Source organism: Meriones unguiculatus, chromosome 18, assembly GCF_030254825.1.
Source record: "Meriones unguiculatus strain TT.TT164.6M chromosome 18, Bangor_MerUng_6.1, whole genome shotgun sequence".
Lineage (NCBI taxonomy): Eukaryota > Metazoa > Chordata > Mammalia > Rodentia > Muridae > Meriones > Meriones unguiculatus.
In genome coordinates, this window is record NC_083365.1 from 36158713 (window position 1) to 36181906 (window position 23194).

At 46.1% G+C, this 23194-nt stretch overlaps 1 protein-coding gene across 4 annotated transcripts in view; it reads right to left on the reverse strand.

Annotated features, from left to right (window-relative positions):
• Positions 1 to 3639: 3639 nt before the first annotated feature.
• Positions 3640 to 23194, reverse strand: part of LOC132648954 (uncharacterized) — a 155787-nt gene continuing 136232 nt past the window's right edge. For all 4 annotated transcript variants that reach the window (XM_060371534.1, XM_060371537.1, XM_060371536.1 and 1 more), the window contains one exon: positions 3640 to 4587. In XM_060371534.1, coding sequence (XP_060227517.1) covers positions 4209 to 4587 — 379 coding nt within the window. In that variant the 3' untranslated portion in view covers positions 3640 to 4208. The remainder of the gene's footprint in view (positions 4588 to 23194) is intronic.

A 23194-nucleotide genomic window follows, 5' to 3' on the forward strand; every position in this document is an offset into this window, starting at 1 on the left:
TACAGAGCATGGGTGACAGAGTACTGAGAACACGGTCGATCCTAGAGCAGCCACGCTGCAAAATCTTTGCCCAGCATGAACTGTACCGCTTCCTCACAGCCCCAGACACCAAAACCCCAAGCCCACTCACTGCACAGGTTGGGTTTGTGTCATCTTGACACAAGCTGGAGTCAACAGAGAGGAAGGAGCCTTGGTTCAGGAAATGCCTCCATGAGATCCAGCTGTAAGGCATTTTTGCAATTAGTGAGCAGTGAGGGAGGTCAGAGGCAATCGTGGGTGGTGCCATCCCTGGGTTGGTGGTCCTGGGTTCTGTGAGAACACAGGTGGAGCAAGGCCTGGGGGGCAAGCCAGTAAGCAGCACCCCTCCATGGTCTCTGCATCAGCTTCTGCCTCCAGGACCCTGCCCTGTTTGACTTCTTGTACTGATTTTGTTGAATAATGAACAGTGACATGAAAGTGTCAGCCAAATAATCAATAAATAAACCCTTTTCTCCCTGACTTGCTTTTTGGTCATGGTGTTTCATTTCGGCAGTTAAAAAGCCCTAAGAGAGACAACCACATTTGCAGTAGGGGCAGAACTGCATACAGATGACTGGAGAGAGCAGCTGCATGCTGAGGTGACAGCCCACCAACTCTCCTCAACCTCCTTCCAGGAATCCTCCCGGACCCTCCCAAGTAGGCACAGCTGACCTCAGTGGACAGTGGACTGTCTCATCTCCTCCTGAGGCTCTAGAACAGTAGAGTCTGCATACCAGACATCGTCAGGGCCCAAATTCAAATCTAGGTGCCAAAAATTTCTGCGATTTTGTATTGAGCTGTACTGAGCCAAGTCTCTGATTCTCCTGTATTTTCTCTGTATCTTTGCTCCTCGTTGGTTTATTATTGCATGGCTAGAAGCATCTTAACGTCTTAGAGCTAGAAATAGGCTGTTTCTCCTGCTGTCTCACTTCCTTCCCTTTCCTCTCCCTTCTCTCTCTTGTTCCCTCGCTCGCACTTTCTTTCCTCCCTTCTGTCTGAGGTGCCAGGATAAAACAAACCATAACCAAAAGCAATTTGGCGGGGAAAGGGTTTATTTCATTTTACACTTCCAGGTCTCGGCCTACAACTGAGGGAGGTCAGGACAGGAACTGACAGTAGGAACTTGGAGGTGGGAGCTGATGCAGAAGTCATGGAGGAGTGCTATTTACAGGCTCTTTCCCCATGGCTTGCTCAGCCTGCTTTCTTACAGTACCTAGTACCATAGACCCGCTGTGAGCTGGGCCCTCCCACACCAAACAGCAGTTAAGAAAGTACCCTACAAACCAGTCTTCTTGGGGGGGTTGGGGAGCATTTTCTCAATTGAGAGTCCCTTTCTTCCCAACTCTAGCTTGTTAGCAGGACGGCATGAAACTATTCACATACCTCCTCCTTTCCCTTTCTCCATCTCTCCCTCTCTCCCTCCTATCTTCCCTTCCTTCCCCTTTCCCTTTCTCCTTCCACCCTTCCTTCACTTTCTTTAAAACCACGTCTCACTGTGCTGCCCAGGATGACCCTGAGTTCAATGTGTGATCTGCCTGCCTCAGTCTGCCCAGCTGCTATGTAGCATTATGACCAACAGTTGATGCCTTTCCTTTTTTTTTTTTTTTTTTTTTTTTTTTAGAATTGGAAACCCCAACTTTGACAAAATGACAAAGTAGCATTGTGCAAACCCGATATATAATCATAGAATTTTGCAAGGCACTCATTATTTTTTCCCGTGCAAAGGGAATCCTGGCTGCCTTATTAGGTCGTGCATAGTAGGACGTTAGGTGCATTTGGAGCACTGAGTTCTTCCTCTCAAGCCAGTGCACACGAGGAGGCTAATACTCAGAGACTTGAGTGTCTGAGGCTGAATTTAACACTATTTAAAGAAAGAAAGCCTTAGCCAGGGGACATAACTGTTAACATGGTGATTTGTAAAACCCTGGATTTCTAATAAGGTCTGACTGTTTCAAAGAAAACATATTTTGTTTCTAGGTAACATTTCAAGTCTTATTATGAACAAACACTACAGAATTGACTTGTAATGGGCAATACTGCAATGTCACTAGACATTATTTAATGCCTAATGTGACTGAAAGCACTAATTGCTGGGAGCCATATTCTGTCCAAGCAGAACATGAGCACACGTTTTGTACCTCGTCTCTTACTGTAGGTTTTCAAATGAATTCGAGTGTAACAAAAGGCACTTAGAAGAGCTGCACTGTCTGGGGGTTTTCCTCACCTGCTTGGATGGTTGCAGTTGGGCCCTTGTTAGGAAGCACCGGAGTCACACCTGCTCAGAAGGGCCCTGTAACAAGGCTTCCATGTTGCTCGGCTACCACAAGTAGCCAGCGATTTCTTTTTTAAGGCTTATTTAGTCACTTCTGTAATAACACCCTCGCTTCCTCCAAGAACATGCAATCGGGACTTGGCTTTCTCTGCAGCCTTAAAATGAGTTTACAGTGCTGGAATTTCCCACTAAAATCCAGTGAGTGGTGTCATGTTCTTGGCTTTGGCTCATGCTGGAAAGGGTATGTCAGCACATTTCAGCTGTGGAGTTTACCTAATACTGAGGCTATTTCCAAAGACAACTATTCCAACTCTCAACTCTGGTGAGTTCCAGGAGACGGCCTAGGTCAAATGTATCCCGTCATCTCTTGGTCCCTATTTTACTGTTGTCATTTTTCTCACATAAAATAGGAATGACGTCTGATTCACTACAGAAGCACATAAGAGAAATGTAACAATCGTGTATCTTTCTGCCCTGAGGTGCGGGCACACATAGCACTTTAGTTCTCCTGGGGGAAATACTGATGGCTTTCTGGCAGGTACCAGGGAAGGACAATCTTGCTGCCCAAAGCTTGGTGAGCAGGGACTGATCCCCATTTCACAAATCAAAGAATTACAAAGGCAAGTAGTGAGTCAGTTACATAGCTCATTAGAAAGGCAACGCTAAGTGCCCACGTGGAGACACTTTTGCCAGTATCTCCCCCAATCCGGAGCCACTTTTTTTCTGCCAAATAGCCTTGACGGTAAAGGAATATCATGTAGGCTTTTTGTACATCAGGCATGGCACGTGTATGGCATGGCAAGGGTATCCCAGAGCTAATATAGGTGGCAGGGATTTGACACTCAAGTCACAGCTGACTAAGAGCCTCTGTTTGCTTAAAGAGCATTCAAGAATCCAGCTGGAAAAGGTCATGAGCGACCCCCTTTTCCAGATGTGGACACAGGCCCAGAGACTAAACCTAGAGTTTTTCCTGTCTGGTTGGCGCACAGGTAGACCTAATACCAGAACCTCTCTCCCTGTTCCCCACCAGTGTCTATAGAGGCTCGTTGTTCTCATCTGGAAAATGGTGATGATAGCATCAGCTCCTTCAAGCACTCCCCAGCATCAAGTGTGGCCAGCAGTCAGCAGAGGCAGCCTTTCCTCTCACCCCTCAGTAAGCTCTTCACATGTCTTAGCACCAAAGATTAATCTTATTGTTACTTTTCGGCTTCCACCCTTGACACTGGTGCTGAACAAAGGCTAAGGATGTGGCAGAGAAGTATCAAAGGCGTGGCATTTTGTTGTTTTAAATATATGAAAAAGAAAGGTGATTTTTTTCCCCTGTACCATAGTTCACATTGACAAAAACAAAACAAAACAGGTATCTATTTACTGAAAGAAACTGAAGACACGTAATGCGTCATATTAGATTCATGAACCCAAACCATAGGTAACCTACCTGGTAAGATTGGCAAAGAAGTAAAGAATTTCACGGGAGAAGCTGTCAGAACAGCTGGCTTGAAGGCAGTGAGTGGCCACTATGTGGAAGTGGCCATCTTCGTGGCCCTGGGTTTGCTCAGGGTTGGGGACTGCCTGGGCAGGCAGGACATCGGTGTCGGTTTTGAGTGTGAGTTTGGAGTTCCACAGAGGCAAATGGCTTTGTAAACCTCACTATCCACTTTTCCTAAAAGGGTTAGGATGGTGCCCGCTTCACTGCGTAGTTGTGAGCTGCTCTGTGTGATAAATCGTGTGAAGTCCTTGGCTACAGGGCTAATCTAAGGTGCTATTCCACTATGGCAGTATATGACTCTGTTATGAAGATGTTTAAGGAACTGATAGCCATTTTAAGGGCGAAAATACATGCTAAGGAATTAAACAGAACAATCTAAACTTCATTTTATGATGGGATAAGTCCTGTGTCCAGCGTTAGAAATCCAAACTATCTTGGACTCATCAGCCTCCGCAGGCCGCTCCTGAAGTCTTCTGGAAGGCTCTGCGGTTTGCCAGTGGCCGGATTCACGAAGACGTGGACGGCAGACCCCGTGGTGCACGCCAGAGTGTCAAAGTGTGCTAATTTGGGGTGGCCTAAGAAGAAACCGTCAGTGAGGTCACGCTGATCTGCCGAAGGCTGGTCCTTGCTGGGTTTGGGAGGAAACAGAGCCAGTCGGTAGCATACACTGGAGCGGCCCACTTTCTCCACAGCCAGGGCAGCCACTGGGATCTGAGGGAAGCTGATGGGTGCGTGGTACTTGCACTGATTGGTCACCATGAACCCCACCAGGGGGGATGTCAGCAAGCCGGTTTCCAGGCCACAGTACCTGGAAAGGGAAACCACAGTGCTTACTCTAGGTCACCACGATGCTGACAACAGCTCCTAACCCCAACTGTGTGTTTAGTGGCTTGTATGCACATAAGGCTAAGGATGTGGCAGAGAAGTATCAAAGGCTTGGCATTTTGTTGTTTTAAATATATGAAAAAGAAAGGTGATTTTTTTTTTCCAGCGCCGTAGCTCACATTGACAAAACCAAAACAAACCAGGTGTCTGTTTACTGCAAGAAACTGAAGACACGTAATGAGTCAAATCAGATTCATGAACCCAAACCATGGGAAACAGGTAACCTAGCTGTTAGTAAGAAACTGGCAAAGAAGTAAAGAAGTCTATCGCTTCCTGCCTGAATTCCTCAGGACGAGTCACTTAACTTCCCTACATCTCATATTCTACAACAATGTGATGAACATAGTCTTCATAGTCTGATTATGGGCATTGAAAGGCCAATGTTTAGAGCTGGAAAGAAGGCTCAGGAGTTAAGAGCACGTGCTGTCCTTCCAGAGGGTCCAAGTTTGGTTCCCAGCTCCCATGTTATGTAGTTTACAACCACCTGTTACTTCAGCTCCAGGGTATTCGACGCCCTCCTCAGGCCTCCGTGGCCACTACATTCATGCACACATACCCACATACAAGTGTAAGCATGGATGAAAGCAAGCCTTTTTTTTTTTTGACGTTTATCATTTAATATACCACAGTTTCTAGGCATAATGAGCCTTCATTAAACACAGGCTACTTTAATATAATTCTGTCAAACTTGTCCAGTTTTGTTTGTGTTGTAATAACACCCTCTGACAGAAAGCAACTTAGAAAGGTTTATTTAAGCTCATAATTTGAGGTTGGAGTATGTCACTGGAAAGGGAGTCAAGGCAGCAGGGACTGGAAATAGCTAGTCACGCCTGCAGTTAAGAGCGAAGAGGAATGAAGGCATGCATGCATGCCTGCACTTAGAGCTCTACTTACACAGTTCTGTGTCCCATGCCCAGGGAATGGTGCCACCCACAGTGGGCTCCCTACATCAGCACCCCCACAGACATACCCATAGGCCAAACTGATATATACAATCCCTTACTGATATTGCCTTCCCAGATGATTCTAGATTGTGCCAATTTTGCAATCAAAATCAACTATCACACCTGTTCTTTTTTTTTTCCATCAAGAATTAGGTATTTCTGTGATAAAAGAGAGAAAACTCCGCCGTAAGACATTACAGTATCCTTCATCTCTGCCTCTAAACTTTGATCTCTTTAAGAACAGGAGATGCATCTCACCCCCCCCCTTTTTTTTTTGCTTGTTGACAAACAATGGAGCGACACTTGACATAAAACATAAAACTGCCAGCATAGAGGACCTATCATCAACTCTTAGCTGCTGAGAAAAGAAGAGTCAGTTTTCCCTAAGAACGTAGACCCCAATAAGTCGCCCATGCTCCAGTGGAAGGCTACGCATCCAAGATATTTGAGCAGCACAGATTGGCCTATTTAGACCAGGCTGGGGGTGGAGGGTTTGGCGGGTGGAGAGTCACAGAATCGGGTAGGAAGGGAAGGGTGAGCTGAATCTAGTAAGGGGTGGGGAAGAAAGAGTGAACAAGGTCAAACAGAATGGGAAGGAAGAGCTATGTGCCAAGTTGCAGCCTCTCCCCCCTCTCCTGAAGGCCCCTTCCTTTTGTGAGTTGAGCATTTTTCCTACTGCCCTTTCTTGCAAAGAATGACTGTGGGCCCTCACTATAAGGAACAATGGACAATGGTAGGCTGTGTAAAGACCTCACTCTGAAATTGTTTACTGGAGGGGGCATGACAAAGCCCAACTCTTAAATTTCAGAGAGGCCATGGGTGGGGCTTGTGCCCCATCACCTCCACTGTGGTGCTCACTAATGTCACCCAGGGAAACACTGGATACTTTTTTACTTTCCCACATGGAAAGCTGTCCAGTGAGAAAGACCCTTACAGAACAGCTGTACCAAACAATCCTGGGCGACCTCATTTGTGACATAAGAACAGTGTATGGCCAGATTGCCTAAGGAAAAAAAAACACAAAAAACTTTGAAAAGGATGAACAGCAAACTGTGATATCTAAGACTTACAGTGCTTTCTTTTTCTTTTTTCTTGTATGAATGTTTCCAACTGAACACTATTTACCTTTGAAAGAAGAAAATGTTTTCAACTGAATGAATATTTTAAAGTAAGAGCACCCAAACATCTAAATGAGGTCTCTTGGTCTTTTCTCTGGCTGTCCTCTGGGTCTCTTCCTCAGGAATGGCACGTCATAGTCTGTTCAGGTTACTGTTACTGGGGGTTTTATAAACACAGAAGTTCACTTCATACAGTTCTGATATCCAGGGCATCTAAGATCAAGATACCAACAGATTGGGGTCTGGGGAGGGTCTACTGAATGCTTCACAGGCGCTGCTGAGTGTGCAGAGCATGAGTGAAAGCGCCCTCCCAGGTCTAGGTCAGAAGGGCATTAATTGTATTTGGGAGTCTCTGCTCTTGTCACCAAATCAACTCTCAGGGGTCTTGGCTCTAGAGGCACTCCTACTGAAGAGTAAGTTTCAAAGCAGGGATCCAGGATGACTCAAGCACCCATAGCATTGCAGAAGGAAGAGCAGAGAAGAACCTTGCTTTGTGCTCTGTCTCCAAGATCCACCAAGAATCAGATCCCCACTTCATTCCCAGAGCCTCTCCAAGGCTTTTCTATGCTGGCCCACCTTTCCCTCTCCCTGTTAGAAAGCAGACAGCAGAGAAACTGCATCTCTTCCCAGCAGATAGAAATATTTCATGAGCTCCTTGTTTCCAAGTGAGCACAGCCCTGATGCTCTTAAATAATTTAAACTCTAACAGCTACTGAGCACCTGGGATGCCGCAAGCCTGTGTCCCCTGCATTGTCTTCTCTTCACTTTTCCAAACAACCCTGCAAGGCAGCCTTTGCCTCCCCAGTTTACAGGGAGGGAGATAAAGTAGAGGAATCTGCATGCAGTAGTGCTGGGCTTGGCCCCAAAAGCTGGGCTCTCTCCATGCAATTTCCCCTACTCACCCCCATTCCAAACTTTTAGATGATGAAACTAGCAACAAAAACAAAATAATAATAATCTGTATATCAGGTCAGTGGATGGAATACATTAAAAATATTTTAAATTATTTGAGAAATTCATACAATTGATAACTACTCAATCTCCCATACTCCTCTTGTATTCACTGCACTTTCCTTAGCTCCACAACTTCTCATGCATGCATGCATGTTTGCGTGCGTGCGTGTGTGTGTGTTTGTGTGTGTGTGTGTGCATGTGCCAGGAGCCATAACCCTTGCACTGCAATTGTTTCTGTGATTTCAGAGCATGTCATCACCCTGACACACATACCATGTTCAAAACTTCATAGGCCAGTCTGGCTGGACTGGTAATAGCCACAGGCTCCCAGTGAGAAGCCTGTCTACTATTGATTTTATTTTTCTTCTCCAAGTTCATATGTGTAAGGGCACTTCTAAAAGTCAAGTAGTTGTTAAGGCCTCCAAAATAAAACCCAGTAGTTTTCTATGGGTTATTACCCTTCCATTGGCAAGATGATGGCTTGTTCCCTTTTGGTTGCAAAGGAAAGTCCTATTTCCCCTCCTATTTTATCCTTCTTCTTCCCATGCATAATATTTTTATCTTCAACAAACTTTAATTATGTACCTAATACATCCCCATCATGTCCTAGGTGAGAAAGAGGAAAAAAAAATAAGCTGGAGAGCAAGGGCCTATTTACATACAGTATCAGTCTCAAGTAGAATCGGTGATTGGGTTCAATTTCAATACAATTCGATAAACTCAATACGAAGCTAAAGTACAGGGGATCTGCCAGGTCAGAGCCGGGGACCCTACTTCATCTTGGGAAACATGGATAGTTTTCAGAGAAGTGACAGCTTAAAATGTGATGTTGTAAAGATGCAGGAGTCACTCAAGTGGCCAGTGGAAGGAAAAGCCTTTTGTGGAAGACGGCATATATAGGAGGCCAAAGAGAGATAGGCTATTTGTGGACACAACAGAAGCTCCCATCTGCTGAACATAGACTGTAGAGGAGATAAGAGACAGATTGGCAAGGGTTTTGTGAATGAGCTCGGCCTTTATCCCGGGCAATGGGAAGGCAGTGTGTATGTATGCAAGGGAGACGAAAGATGGGGGTTGTTTTGTCAAATAATCAATGTTTTCAAATGAGACAGTGGAAGATATGGAAGGTAATAATGCCTGCAAAGAGAGCTACAAGACAACTCCACCTTCCTGGAAAAGACGCTGGCGGCTTGGACAAGAGCGGCCACAGAGGCGATGGAAAACAATCTGATGAACTCAAGAGAGGTTTTCTTTTCTTTCCTTTTCTTTTCTTTTGCAAGTCTAGTGACAGAATGATGGAGAAGGTACCTAAAATAGTAGTTCCCAGGCTTCAGCAAGGGACTGGTGACTCCATTTGTGGCAGGAGGGAACGGTGGCAGTGCTTGGTGGGGGTGAGAAAGGAAAGTGAATCAGGTGCTAAAGAGGCTGAGTTGAGAGACTGGAAAGTTCTAAGCGATGATATGAATCATTGTCTAAAGTTCCCTGCCGAGATCTCTCCGCTCCGATCTCCAGCCAAACCTGTTTTCTGAACTCCAGATCTACAAATCCAAATGCTTCCTGGGAGAAACTGCCAGGCTCTGTGCTTAATGGAATCCAGTTCAGGCAGTAACACAGAGGGTCGGGGTTGGCTGTGAGTAATACAGTGTGGTTTGTCTGTGGGGAACTGGAAAGCAGGTGCGGGTCTGCCTCCAGACAGATTCAGACTTTTGGAAGGAGTTCGGCACACAGGCTCACGGGAGACCTGCCTGGTTTTGTCCTTCAACACCCCTGTCTACAACCTTTCGGTGAAGCGATCCTCCCAAACACGGGAGGATACACTGTCTTGGTGACACAGAGACTCGGCCTTCCATAAACGCCTTCGCAGTTGATGACTTCCGGGGGTATAACACACAACCGGAAGTGTGTGATTCCCCAGCGCTGAATGCTAATCTTCCGTAAACTTTAGACAACGGAATACTCGAACTGAAAGAGCCTTCGGGAATGGATCATCTAGCACTGGGGCTCTCAAGCCTGATACAAATCAGAATCTCCTGAAGAACCCCTGAAACAGCAGACCTCCTCAAGAAGGAGTGCAGGCAGCCTGGGAGGCTGCAGGAGATTATGCGCCTCAGTTTCCCCTCCAGAGCTGGGCACTCAGCTGAGGAGAAAACCCAGATGAGGAGGCAAACGCCCCAAATACTCTCCACACTTTTCAGTGGGGCTGCTCACCCCTTCACACCCCATGATAACCCAGCCCCGGATCTGGCTTGAGGCCCAAGAAGTCTCTGAGGCATTCATTACTCAGGGTCAGGCGAGCACTGCGCACCACCCTGCCCGCCCAGACTTGCACCTGACCTAGCAACTGGGTCCATTCCCACTCACTCCCCTCGCCTCCAAGTTCCCATTTCCTTCAGTGAACTCATAATTAGGTTCTGCCCGAGCCCCCAAGAGGTATCCCAAGAGGAAGCCACGTCTCCATTGCCTCTAGTCTGTCTGGGGATACAGCCCTGAAGAACATGTGCCTGTCAGGTAGTGGGAGGCCCTCAGGCTGGCGGCACTGTGAACCCTTTCTCGGAGGAGTGCAGCTATTTATGTCACTTGCTGTAATTTACAGAGAATAGGCTCTAGGCTACGGTCAGTCACCTGGAGCGCAAGGGCAGGACGACGACGACAGGAAGCCCATCCCCGCCCTCCCTCAGCTAAACACGGGTTTGGCAGTGGGAGCCCACACAGGGATGAGTTCTCAGGGAGCACCCCGCGGGATCTGGGGGACTGTCAGCCTCAGGAGATTAAGAAGCCAGCTCTTAGGATCGGATTACCTGTGGCTCCGCACGAATAATTCGTTTTCTAACAAGCGTGTGTGGATCTTGTCGTCACAGAACGATTAGAGTCCAGGAAGACTAATAGTCTCTGTGTCAGCCACGTCCAGTAATTTGTCATGGTGAGCCTTGGGTGGCCTGGAACTCTGCTTCTCTGCTCTGAGAGCAGAACCATTTCTCTGCAACTGCATTCTCACAGGAAGTTCATTCTGGTAAATCAGTGTCAAAATCAGTGTGTATAACCTGAACTCATAGAGATCCACCTGCCTCTTCCTCCCAAGTGCCGGAACGAAAGTTTTGCATCGCCACAACATTTAAAAGCGACCCCCACTTTTAATTTGTTGGTTGTTGTTCTTGTTTGTTTGTTGTGGTCCTGGGAACACAACCCAGGGCCTTGTACAAAGTCAAAGACTAAGACAAGAGGAGTAGCTACTGAGGCAGATTTCAGACTAATGCAGTTTGTGTAGTAAATATAATAGAATTTAAGTAGTATTTACTGCACTGCTGTAACAGGAGCTCTACTGAGCAAGTCTGGCTTGGGTCTTTGGTGGCAAAGACTCAAGCATAGCCAATTTGTGATAGTGAAATATTAAAAGTTGATGACCTAAGATTCACTGCTTAAGTTTTACCAATTTAACCATACCCTGCTGTTTGGTGCTGGTAAAAAAAAAAAAAAAAAAAAAAAAAAAAAAAAACGAAAACCTTTTTTCCTCTGGTGGTGCTATAATAATCAAAGAGCGGTGAACACTTCATTAGAAGCAGAGTGTGCCCTGCACAGGTACACAGTTGAATGGGAATGCTGCAATAAAGGGATCTGACTTGGTATAAGGCAAGTGGAACATTAGAGCTCTTAAGGTACCAAAAAAGAGGTAGGCGAAGTTGGAACATGGGATGGAATGGGAGAATGGTGATGGGAGAGCTGGGAAAGGGAGGCTGGGCCCTTCCATGTACACGTTGGACCTTCTCCTAACAGAACGGGACTATTCTGTGGAAGGAAGATAGTAACCGTGATCGTGTTTGCACCATAAGACCTGCACTCTGGCAATGAGCTGGTGTAGGCAGGGTGCATGCAGAGACGGGGTAGGAAACCACAGATTTGATGGATGGAAACATTAGAGCCCAAAGTGTGGCTTCCAGAAAGATCCAAGGAAGGAGGAAGTGAAGAGATCTGGGATTTTCTTGGCTAGCCATTTCCTCTGACAAAGGTCACAGCTGACGGCAGTTATGTCACAGGAAGAGATGATGTCCCCACTAAGTAAGTGCTCACCATAAAAGAATGTGACCTAGTAGATCTGCTTCAGTCTCCCTGTCCGTGCCTAGGCTCTCATCCCATTGTCTGGTGTGCTCATGTTCTTCCAGAACATTATTCTACAGCTGGGGGAAATGACCATACAGATAAATAAACTTATTTAAAATCTATGGAAGTTGTTTTGCTTCCAAAAGGGATTGGAGGCAGTAAAGATGAAAATGGACCAAAATGCTTTTTGACAGCCTCGTATTTTAAGCAACTATGGCAACTACGACCTCAAGTGCACTGGGTTGGTTTTTTATCTCTCCCTTTGATTAGTTTCATGCTGCTTTTGAGCATATTTTGGCTCTATTTACAGGACAAATGATCTTGGAGGTAACAAGAAAAATTTTTCAAAACTAAACTCTAGCAAGATGCTAGATTGAGCAAATATCTAAATAAGCTTTTAGCCCAAGCTATGTTTATCTTGGTGCTCGGCAATATACCAATATAAAAAATAAAAATGATATTTTTAAACCAAGTTGCCTAGCTCTAAACAAGTGAGCAATCATTTACATTAGGAATATGTGCAGATCCAGCTGGCTGCAGATCGTAGCTACTGCAGTTTTTACTGTGCATTCAATAAGGTCCCAGACTGGGGAAAAATCAGAATAATGGAAATTATCTGCTCTGAGAGCAGAACCATTTCTCTGCAACTGCATTCTCACAGGAAGTTCATTCTGGTAAATCAGTGTCAAAATGACAAGACAATCCAACATGTCTCTAGAGGCACAACATATAACAAGCAAAAGAAAAAGAAAAAATATCCAAATCTGTGTTCAAACGATGAAGACATTGAATCGATTTTTGTTTTTGTTTTTTGAAAATTGAAAGAGTGAAACAAATTCATTAAAACATTTTGAGTGAAAACAGGAAGACCATGACATGATGCTCAATTAACAGGAAAACACCATCAGCTAGAGCAAATGTAGAACGAAGCAATGTGACTTTTCAGATGCTGAGAAGCAGAATCTGCCATTAAATATGGCTCCAACAGAGGGGCTGTGGTACAGTAACCATCATGCTCTCTGTCTTTCCTGCTCCCTAATGGATGCTTCAAAGACCGCATCTCTGAGCTGTGATTAGCAAGTGGCTGGAGTTCTCAAAATGAAGCAGGCCAGGGATCTGATCATTGTCCTGGGCCCACTGAGAAGAGTGCGCAGAGAAGGTCCTATGTGTCTGGGTAATGCCGCCCTTGCCACAGCATTCAGGCAGGTCGCTAAGGTGGCTGCCATGGCAATCAGGCACAGACAAGAGAGAAGATTTCCAATTCTATTTTAAATCACCAAATGGCAGGAAAGACTTGAAATATGCAAATAGTTTTAGAATACCTTGCATGCCAGAAATTACTCTGAAGGTGTTTGTTTGTTTGTTTGTTGTTTGTTTGTTTGTTAATCTAGATAGGGCAGAACTAGAGGAGACAGACAGAGCCTTTAGAAAGATGTCTTTTGGGGCTGGAGAGAGGGCTCAGAGGTTAAGAGCACTGGCTGATCTTCCAGAGATTATGAGTTCAATTCCCAGCAACCACATGGTGGCTCACAACCATCTATAATGAGATCTGATGCCCTCTTCTGGTGTGCAGGTGTACATTCAGACAGAACATTGTATACATAATAAACCAAATAATTCTTAAAAAAAAAAAAAAGATGTCTTTGGGAGCAGACTGGGGAGATCGCTCAGTCAAGCTTGCTGTTCAAGCATGAAAACCTGAGTTCAGATCCTCAGAACCCACATTAAAAAGGTGGGTGCCCTAATGTCTAGCACTGGGGAGGTGACCATAGGAGGAGGCCTGGGGCTTGTTAGCCAGGCAGTCTAGCCAGACCTGTGATCTCTAATTCAAGACAAAGACCTTTGTCCCAAAAGAGATGGTGGGGAGTGATTGAAGAAGTCATCTGATGAGCCATCTGATGGCCAGCCTGGTCTACAAATCAGGATAGCCAGTGCTACAAAGAAAAAACCAAAAACAAACCAACAAAAATCAAATAATTTTGTTCTTATTTTAAGGCCAGAGGCCCTGTGGGCACTATGCAAGGGTTTGATTAGGTCCACAGGGCAGGGAGGGATGAGGTGGGGGGCTTGGAGGATGAGGTAGGGAGTATATACCTAAAGCTAAGGCAATCTGAGGAGATGAGACCAAATAAGCAGAGTGAACCATTTAGCCGGGCAGCCAGGCTCAAATGCCTTTCAAATCCATCCAAAAGAGACTGAGTGAAGAGAGGCAAGGAAGAGACAGTGTGGCCACAGCGGAGGGTGCAACTTTCATGATGTCAGGGCCTGTGATTTCCGGAATCAACTTCGGACCAGGAGGATTAAGGAATAACTTAATGTAATTAGCAAATGCCCCTTGCTAGATTCCCTTAAAAAGGCACACACCAAAGACAAGATAAACCACAGAATCTATTCTACATCTATCCAAATATGGTTAAGACTCACTAATCTGAGATTCTGCCCTTGGAGATGATTACTAAATCTGTCTGTGTGGAGTGAGTTGGCTCTGAAATCTTTTTAGTGGTTAAAGTAGTAATTTTTAGGAAAAGCATTCAGGAAACATTTTTTAATCAATTTAAATGATTAAATATTTTTAAAATACTCATTGCATTCATTCTTGAATATCCAGTATTCAGATCTGTCAAGTAATATTTCATGTTCATTTATTCAGCAGGTGTACCTAACTGCTTGGGCTTTAGTTAATTCCAGATGCAGTCAAGCTGACATCAGAGGCTTTAAGCAAAGGGCTGGTGGGAGGAACGCTGCAAAAAACCCTAGGCTAGGTCCTGAGGGGCTCCATGAACCCACTTCCCTCACAGATCCTCCTTCTGCCATGGGAACAAGTCTAGGCTAACCTGCTAGAGACTGAGACCATATGTGACAGGGTCACATCACCCCAGTGCCCTAGCCAAGCCTACAGGTGACAGTCATCCAGGGTCAATTAAGATGAAAACTTTCCACAGATGCAGGAATGAGGCAGGTGGGAGGAGAAGAAAAATGAAAAAATCAGATGCAAGAAACAGACACCACTTTTAATCAAGTTCAGGGGTGAACAGATATGTAAGAAAAGCTAAATGAGAGGCAGGCCTCACACTCCAGCAATATCAGTGAGAAGCCAGTGTTTTCACACACCTAGAAGGTGGGCAAGTTCACTCACAGCCAAGATGATAATACTGAGATCGCTGCCTCGGCAGAGGAACGAGAAGGGAAGCCAGCAGCAGGATAAATGAACATTTATCGACCGCCCGGTTCTGGGTATCTAGCTTATTAGAATTGTACTTCACATTCAAAATTAACCCGTGATGAAGCAGCGTTATTGTTTACCAGAACAGCTTTGACAGCCATGCGATGATACGTTTAACCGATGGCGATGGCCAGCGTTACCACCCAGCTCTGATAATGAGTCACTTTCTCTGCTGGCTGCACTATAAGGAGGTGCTCATCTTTGACTGAGTCCCATCACCTTCAGAGGGTCCTTTGACAAAGCAGAAGTATGTAGAGGCCTTTCAGCTCTGTTTGCTGTTGATGCTATTTTCCAGACAGGGTCTCACTATATACTCCTGTATACTCGGGTCAGCCTGGACTTCGCCACATAGTCTGGGTTGGCCTCAAACTCACACTCCTCCAGCATCTGTCTTCCAAGTGCTAGGAGGACAGGTATGTGCCACCACCTGTGGCTGGGGGTCAACTTTTTGAGGCTCATTTACACTATGACGGACGACTGAAGTTGGCTAGGCTGAAGCAGGAGCAGCCCGGAAGTCCCCTCTGTTCTCTCTGCCCAGAGTCTGGGTAGAGTCTCCTCCAGCAGAATTCTTTTTCAAGAGGTCTGTTCTGCTCCCTGGCTCTTTGCCTCTCCTTGACCTCCCACACCCTGCTGCCATTCCATCTCCAACTGAGTCAACAACTGTGCCTTTGTCTATCCAACCTCCAGCAGAGAAATGGTTCCTTTTTCCCGTAGGAAAAAGTCTGCACTCATAAGACCTAACTATTAGATTTTCAGAACTATTTTTTACCAATTTGTTATTAAATATGATCACAACTAAAAACTAAATTACATACATATAAAATGAAATAAATGACAGTCTTAAATGCTCAAAACTCATTACTCCTAGTTGTTTTTCTACAACTTAAAAAAAAGATTTATTTATTTTTGTTATATGTGTGTGTGTGTTTTGCCTGCATGTATGTGTGTGTATCACATGCATGCCTGGTGCCCACTGAGTTCAGAAGAGAGCATTGGATCCCCTGAAAGTGGAGCTACAAATAGCTGTAAGCTGCTGTATGGGTACTGGGAATTGAACCTGTGTCCTCTAGCCTCCACCAGAGCAGCCAGTGCTCGTAACCACTGAGCCATCTCTCCAGCCCCTCACTTTATTACATTTTAAACCTATGCTCTGCATTGATTTAGATCTATTGTACTTGCAGTTATATGCTGCAAAGCTCTTCCCTGCCCTTTGTTTCACAAACAGTATTTAAACATGGCCACGGTGGTGGTAATTGACACCAGCATTGAAATCAGAAAATATTTCAGATGACTGCCTTTGATTTATCAGGTAATTTGTTGTTTTATTGATTACAGCGACTGGGAAGAAAGCAGCAGGCATCTCTTCTAGAAGATCAGATAGTGAATATTGCAGACTCCAGGACTCATACAGTCTCTGTCACAACTGTCACCCATGCCTAGGTGAGCAGGCATGCAGATGTCCAATGACTATCACCTACAGAAACAGGCACAGGTCACAGCTGACTGAAGTGTCATGGTTTGTTGGTCCCTCAGCTAAAGACCCAAGAACATGCTTGAAATGCAGATTAGGTTTGAATGCACATCTGGTCTGTAGCACGAATGGTGGAAAGTAGAAGGTACTGTCCTCCAGCGTTTCCATTATGTTTGTATATGTGTGTATTTTGTGCTTGGGCAGGTGTCCCTTGGAGGCCGGGAGAAAACCGGACAGTATCCGCTGTCCCTCCTCGGGTGCTCTCTACCTTTCCCTGCTGTTTGGCAGGTCTCTAAGTAGCCCCGAACTTGCCAACTGAAATGGTCTGACTGCTGGGGCTGGAGAGACAGCTCAGCTGTTAAGAACCTGGCTGTTCTTGCAGGACACCCAAGTCGAATTCCCAGTAGCCATATTGCAATTCACAGCCCTCTGGAACTCCAGTCCCAGGGCATCCAGTGCCCTCTTCTGGCTTCTAGAGGTATCAGGAATGCACATGGTGCACAGACGTGCAGATAAAACACTCATACAAAAATAAAATAGGAGTGGGCTGGCTGGCCAGTGAACCTCACAGATATGCCTGTCTCTGCTTCCCTTGTGTGTGCCACACACTTGACTCCCTTTTTTTTTTAACTCCTGAATTTTACATCATGGACCCCAATCCCACTCATCTCCCAACCTTCCACCCTTGCAACCTTCCCCCACCAAAAGAAAATACTACTAATACTACCAATAATAATAATAATAGTAATAGTAATAATATCTCGCCATGGAAGATATACTATGTCCCAGTATGTCACACACTATACCCTTTTATTCAAACATCTTTACCTGAAAAATATTCATTGCAGTGAGTCATTGGTCTGGTTGGAGACCTCTGGCTTCTACTATACTATCAATACTTAATCTTCACTGGGACTCCTCTCAGATATCCTGCAGCTTTGTATCTGCAGGACTGGGTCTTGTATGCACTCCGGTAGTTCACAGATGGGGTAGATGTTGGGGTACACCAACCCAAACCCAGCCCTGGATCTGGGCCTGGGTGGCAGCTGAGCCTGACAGCTCTCTAGCACAGGCCTGGCTATCTCACTCAGTGCTGCAGCTAGCAAGGGGCAGGGTTAGTTCTTCAGCATCCGTGCCCTCAGGGCTGGATCAACTGCACCTTTGCCACCAGGGCCAGCTCTACTGTGCTGCCCAGCTGAGGTGCAGGGCCTGCTCTTCTGTCTGCCATCGGCAACGGGAGGTGGGGATGAGATGGGAGGAGGACATCTCTTTCTTACCCACACCACCGCATGGCAGACGAGGGGCAGAGCCAGCCTCCCCACACCCTTGCCATCAGAGCCAGCTCTCCTGTGCTGCCCAGGTGTGGTGCAGGGCCAGCTCTTGTGAGTGTCAAAGCCAGTGAGGGGTAGGCCAGTTCTTTGAAGCTCTTGAGCATCAACACAGTCCCAGGAGGCAGCCCAGACCAGGGGCATCAGCATGGCCTTTGGTGGCAACATGAGCCACAGATATCAACGCAGACCCCTGCTGCTGCATGGCCACTTCAAGGACCCAGACATGGCCCTTAGTGGCAGCAGGGGACAGGATTTCATCATGTCCTCAGGTGGCAGGGCAGGCTACTCACATCAGGCTTCTCCCTCCTCTCCACCCTTGCACGCCCAGTTCTGCCTCTCTTCACGGTGCTCAAACCATTCTGCTTCTCCAGCAGCGGGTGGACCTCTGGGCCCACTTGGCTCTTTTTACAGGGGTCCTGAGGAAAGAGCTCAGGTCTTCACACTTGCAAAGCAAGCACTTTACTGAGTGGTCTATCATCTCTCTGGCCCTTAAAAACTTACTTCTTAAGGCCCACAACATAGTTTTCATTCATTAACACCAACACAAAGGCCAGGCTGCATCCCACGCCAGAATGCACTGTGTCAAATGCAGCTGAAGGCTGGCTAAAGATAGAATTCAGCCCAAATCCCTACCAGTGTTCTCTGAGAACCAATTAGCTGTATGGAATTTACAATAAACAGGATTGCAGGTTTCATTACCATTTGCAAACCGTGTGCCAAGCATCTTTTGTTATTAGTGAAATCCATAGTCACTGCACACGTGTACATGGATGCTGGCTGTTCAAAACAGTTCCCTGAACACCACCCCTCAGGAGGCACTTGGTCATGACGCAGAATAGTAGATGCAAGTGGATTTGAAAAAAAGGGCACTGTTGCCAAATTCCCAAGCCAAGTGTGTCTGAATCTCCTTCGAGGCCTGTTTGGGGGTCGGGGGGGTGGTGAGAGAAGCCCAAGGCATCTCCACTGTGTTGATGAGAAAACGGAGGCTACGTGTGGGTTACATCGTTAGTTAGCGAGTTACTGATGACACCAAACCCTGAGCTGAAGTCTGTGCAGCTAGAGAGGCTAGGCCAATAGCCATGGAGTCTAAAGAGGCAGACTCTCTAGAAACAGCACGTTCGATGCAGAAGAACATAGCAGGGTTGGTCACGGAACAGCACTCAAAAATGGGAGAAACTGTAGAGTCAATGAAAAGGGTAAGGCCAGGCGGGCCTGCCTTAACCAGTACAAATACTGGTTGTGGCTATAGCTGAGAGAAGACAATTGGACCTGCTGGGAGAGAGAGGGGGGGCTTCCTGAGTGAGATCAGTGACAGCAAACCCACCAGTGGCCATCTGTCCCAATGAGCAAATTGTGAGTGTGAACATCTCTAAGTCAGTTCGGTGGTTTGTGATGGAGACGGAGCACACATTCCAAGCAGTCTCCAGAGGTTCACATGAGGTGCCAGGCTGCAGCTGAGAATGGTACCAGTCAGCTGTGAGGTACTGTTGACTGTAGTCACACCGTAATCACAGGGCTGGGGCTGGGTAAATGAGGAAGGGGGGAGGCCCCTGGCTCCTGCAGAGGATATCCAAGTGCAGTGCCAAGATCTCTGAGGATTGAAGCAATGTGCTCAGAATTTAGCTCTGTCCTGATTCCTCTCTAGCCCTCCACCCCTTTGCCTCTGGTAGCTTCCTGTTGAAGAAGGCAGGAATCCCAGGAGAGGTCACTCAAGCCTTTGTAGCTTCACACCAATCCTCCAAGAGACTAGAGCACCAGTCTTCCCATTTCTGAATATAAGTCCTCTTCTGCCCATCGTTAGTCGTGTGTCCATCTTCAGGCCAATCGGGGAGGTCGGGCAGGTCGGGCACCTACATAGGCCTGGGGGGTGAACTGACAGCCTTGTTAGGCTCACATGAAGAGAAGAGGTATTGATCAACCAGTAAGAGGGTGTGGTTTACCGAATGAGGGAATAGATGCTGAAAACACCAAAACCTATAGCTCCTTAATTTTCCATAGAACTCTTGGATCTGGAGCCAGCATGCTACATCATGGCCTGGACAAGGCCCTTGCCATCGACCCTAAAGGACAGAGTGGATGGAGAACCAACAGTTCTCCATGGGATGAGTACTGTGTGTATGAAGCTGTCCTTCGTACACGTGCTGCTATCCCGGTTCTTGCAACTCTGTCTCCCTCATCTCAGAGAGGAAGGAACAAAAATCAAGACAGTCAAGCAGCTTTCTCAGGCATACAGCTGATATCTGCCAGAGGTGGTAAAAAGAAGCTCAGAGCCGGGCACCATGGTGCACGCCTTTAATCGCAGTCCCCAGGAGGCAGAGGCAGGCAGATCTCTAAGGTGGAGGCTAGCCTGGTCTACAGAGTGAGTTAAGACCATTTAGCAGGGACATAGGTCTCTATCCCTCAGCATTAAGGAAAAGGCTGACTTAATGGTTTCTTCTCTAGTGTTAAAGCCTTACACATATTTACATCATATATTCTCGGTCTGTTTCCAAAGCTCAAAATGGAAAAAAGTTGCTTTCTCTTTCATCACTGACATTTGCATGTGAGATGTATTTTGATGCCTCTAAACACACAGAAAAAGCACCAGACTTGGCTAGAAGATGGTCTTGTTCATACTGCCCCAATAGCCATGGTGTCTCCAATAATATTCAGCAGGAATCAGCCAGTGTGTTGAGCTTCCTCTGCTCACAAATCTGTGTAACAAATGGCAAAGATGTTACAGAATCAGCAAGCAAGAGAATGAAGTTAGTTACACCTTGTCCCTCATTCCTACCTCTGCCTCTGACAGCTGATCTCTAACAACTTGACCTCCATCAGCTTCTGTACTGTGTCCAATCACACTTGTCTTAAAATGCACCAAACAGAAAATCATTTCCCTGACACTATTTGTTCTACCTACAACCCATGTCCTTTCTGGCCACAAGGGACATATTCCTGCCTCAAAGGCAGACAGTCTACTCACTGAACAATGCTATCCTGCTGAGAATTCCAACTGAGAAGAGTGGAGACTGTTGACGGGGCCATGGTGGTGACTTGAACCAGAAGGCAGAGGAAGCAGGAGTGGCTAACCAGCCTTAGTTGAAAAACAAATGAGCAGAGGAAGCCAGCAAGACAAAAGAGGTACAGTGGACAGACAAGACAGAACAGGTGCCAGCCTCCTGAGTGACAGAAGAAGAGCAAGAATGACCTTCATCTTTCCAGCATCAGGGCACTGCCTAGTCTCTGCAGGGCTAGCCTGAGGAACTCTCCATTCCTGGCATCAGAGCAAGACAACACAGAGCACAGAGAAGCAAGAGAAGACTGGTAGGAGAGCTTTTATTTCTGGCACATAGTAGGTGCTCAACAAACACAAACGTAGTTCTTTCCAAGGGCTTCATTGCAAGAGGTAAAACACAAGCAAACCATCTTTCCTTGGGTCTTCTGGCTTCCTCCTTCCAATCCTCCAAACCATGATCAAACTCACCCTACAAGATATACTGCACAATTAGTGTGCACCTCTTAGCCTTGGCTAATTAGCTCTTTTATCAATTAAAAAATATTTTTTCCCATCAAGCCCAGGAGTTGAGAGGAAGAATAGAGCCCCTCCTTGATTTCTAAAACCCCTGAAAAGCCCCGTAAGATAATGTCGCTGATTTGGCTCATTTCAGGTGCACATCAGGCTACTCAACCTAGGTGAATTTAATGACTCAGGACAGGTCGAGCCATGAATGTCCCTGTAAATCATTTCTAATTGCAAGCATAAAAATTAAAAATCAGTCTGAAGAGCAAGATAACACAATGCTAATGACAGAGAGCAGTAATCTGAAGATAGAGGTTCCCTGCTGTAATCAGGCCCATTTGGATGACAGAGCACAGAGCCTCTGGGGGCCTATCCTGGGAACAAAAGGCTGGGAGCCTACTTCAGTCTTTAATGACTTGCTATGATAAAAGAAATTAACTGAATTTTCACATTGTAATTATAAAACTTGAAAGGGAATTTTCCCCACTTGATACTCTTTATTTTTCTCCTCTCGAGATAAACCAACAGCTGGTCTAATCTTATAAGGATGACTTTAAAGACCCATTATGTTCAGCCATGTCATATACAAAGTCTAGCTCATAAATTATGTCCAGATGGAGGAATCAACAGTTCTACAGGGGAGCACGTACAGAGGCTTGAAGAATTTTGAAAAAGCCAAGTCTTATTCCTAATGTTTTGTTTTTTAAATAATAATACTGTAGTCCCTTATGGCAGTTAATGTCTACATGCCCGTAAGCAGAGTACCCGACTCAAACAATTCAAGAGTGGAGATACTGATTAGGGTGTGTGGTTTTGGAAAACTATCAGTTTATCTGAGTGGAGACAGTGGGTGGTGGGGTACTTCTGTCGGTGGCAGCTGAGGTGCCTTGGCAGAAAGGAACCAAGGCTGGGCGACAACCTTCAGCAGTCTTCCCATCCAGGCCCTGCCTCCTCAAGATCCCACAGGCTTCACAACAGCGGCACAGCCTGGGGGCAAAGTGCCGGGACACACGAGCCGTATTCCGGAGTTCCACTTCCGTCAGAGTCAAGGTCGCGTTGAAATTCTCTCTTCATGGATGACTGAAAACTACAAATTGCACCCCCCTTTCCTTGCCTCTTGAGCTGGGTGGATCCAAAACCACCTTTCCTTCCCCTAGAGGTGCTTCCAATAGGAAGCCTTATCTGAGTACTCAACTCTACTTCCTCCTTTCCCAGAATATCCCCAACCGGAAGGGACATCCCTCTCCTTCCTGTTCCCTCTAGACCTTTCGCTGAACCTAATCCAGGGTTTACCACTCTGGGCTGCAACATAAGAGAAGTGGGTTCTTTGTCTGTTCGGCAAGTACTCTACCAGTGAGTGACGCCTGGGAGAAAGCAGCAGAGAGGAAAGCAAGGCATTAACTCTGGTGAACACAGAGGTTGGGGCAGGATGTTTTTGTAGACGGGTAATCTTATTTAAATACACGCCCACTACACACACACACCTTGCTCTTGATCCTAAGAGAACACCTTGGGATAGTTTATATGGAATGTATACATATTTCTGAGCACGCTTGATAAAATCACAGTGTTTCCTAGAGCTGGAGAAGTGGCTTGTTGGTAAAGAGTATACAGTGCAATCTCTTGCAGAGGACCTGAGTTAGGCTTCCAGCACCCACGTCTGGTGGAACACAACCACTTAAAACTGCAGCCTCAGGGGATCTGACTCTCTCTTGGCATCTGTGGGCTCTGCTGAGAACAGACACACACTCACACATGCACTTAAAAATAAAAACGAAATCTTTAGAAATCATAGACTTTCCCTGAACATCTGGGGTGACACTGCCCCCATAGTTTCCTTTCCACACCAACCAGACACAGTCATTTGTGAGGTGGATGAGGAAAGGAGAGAACCA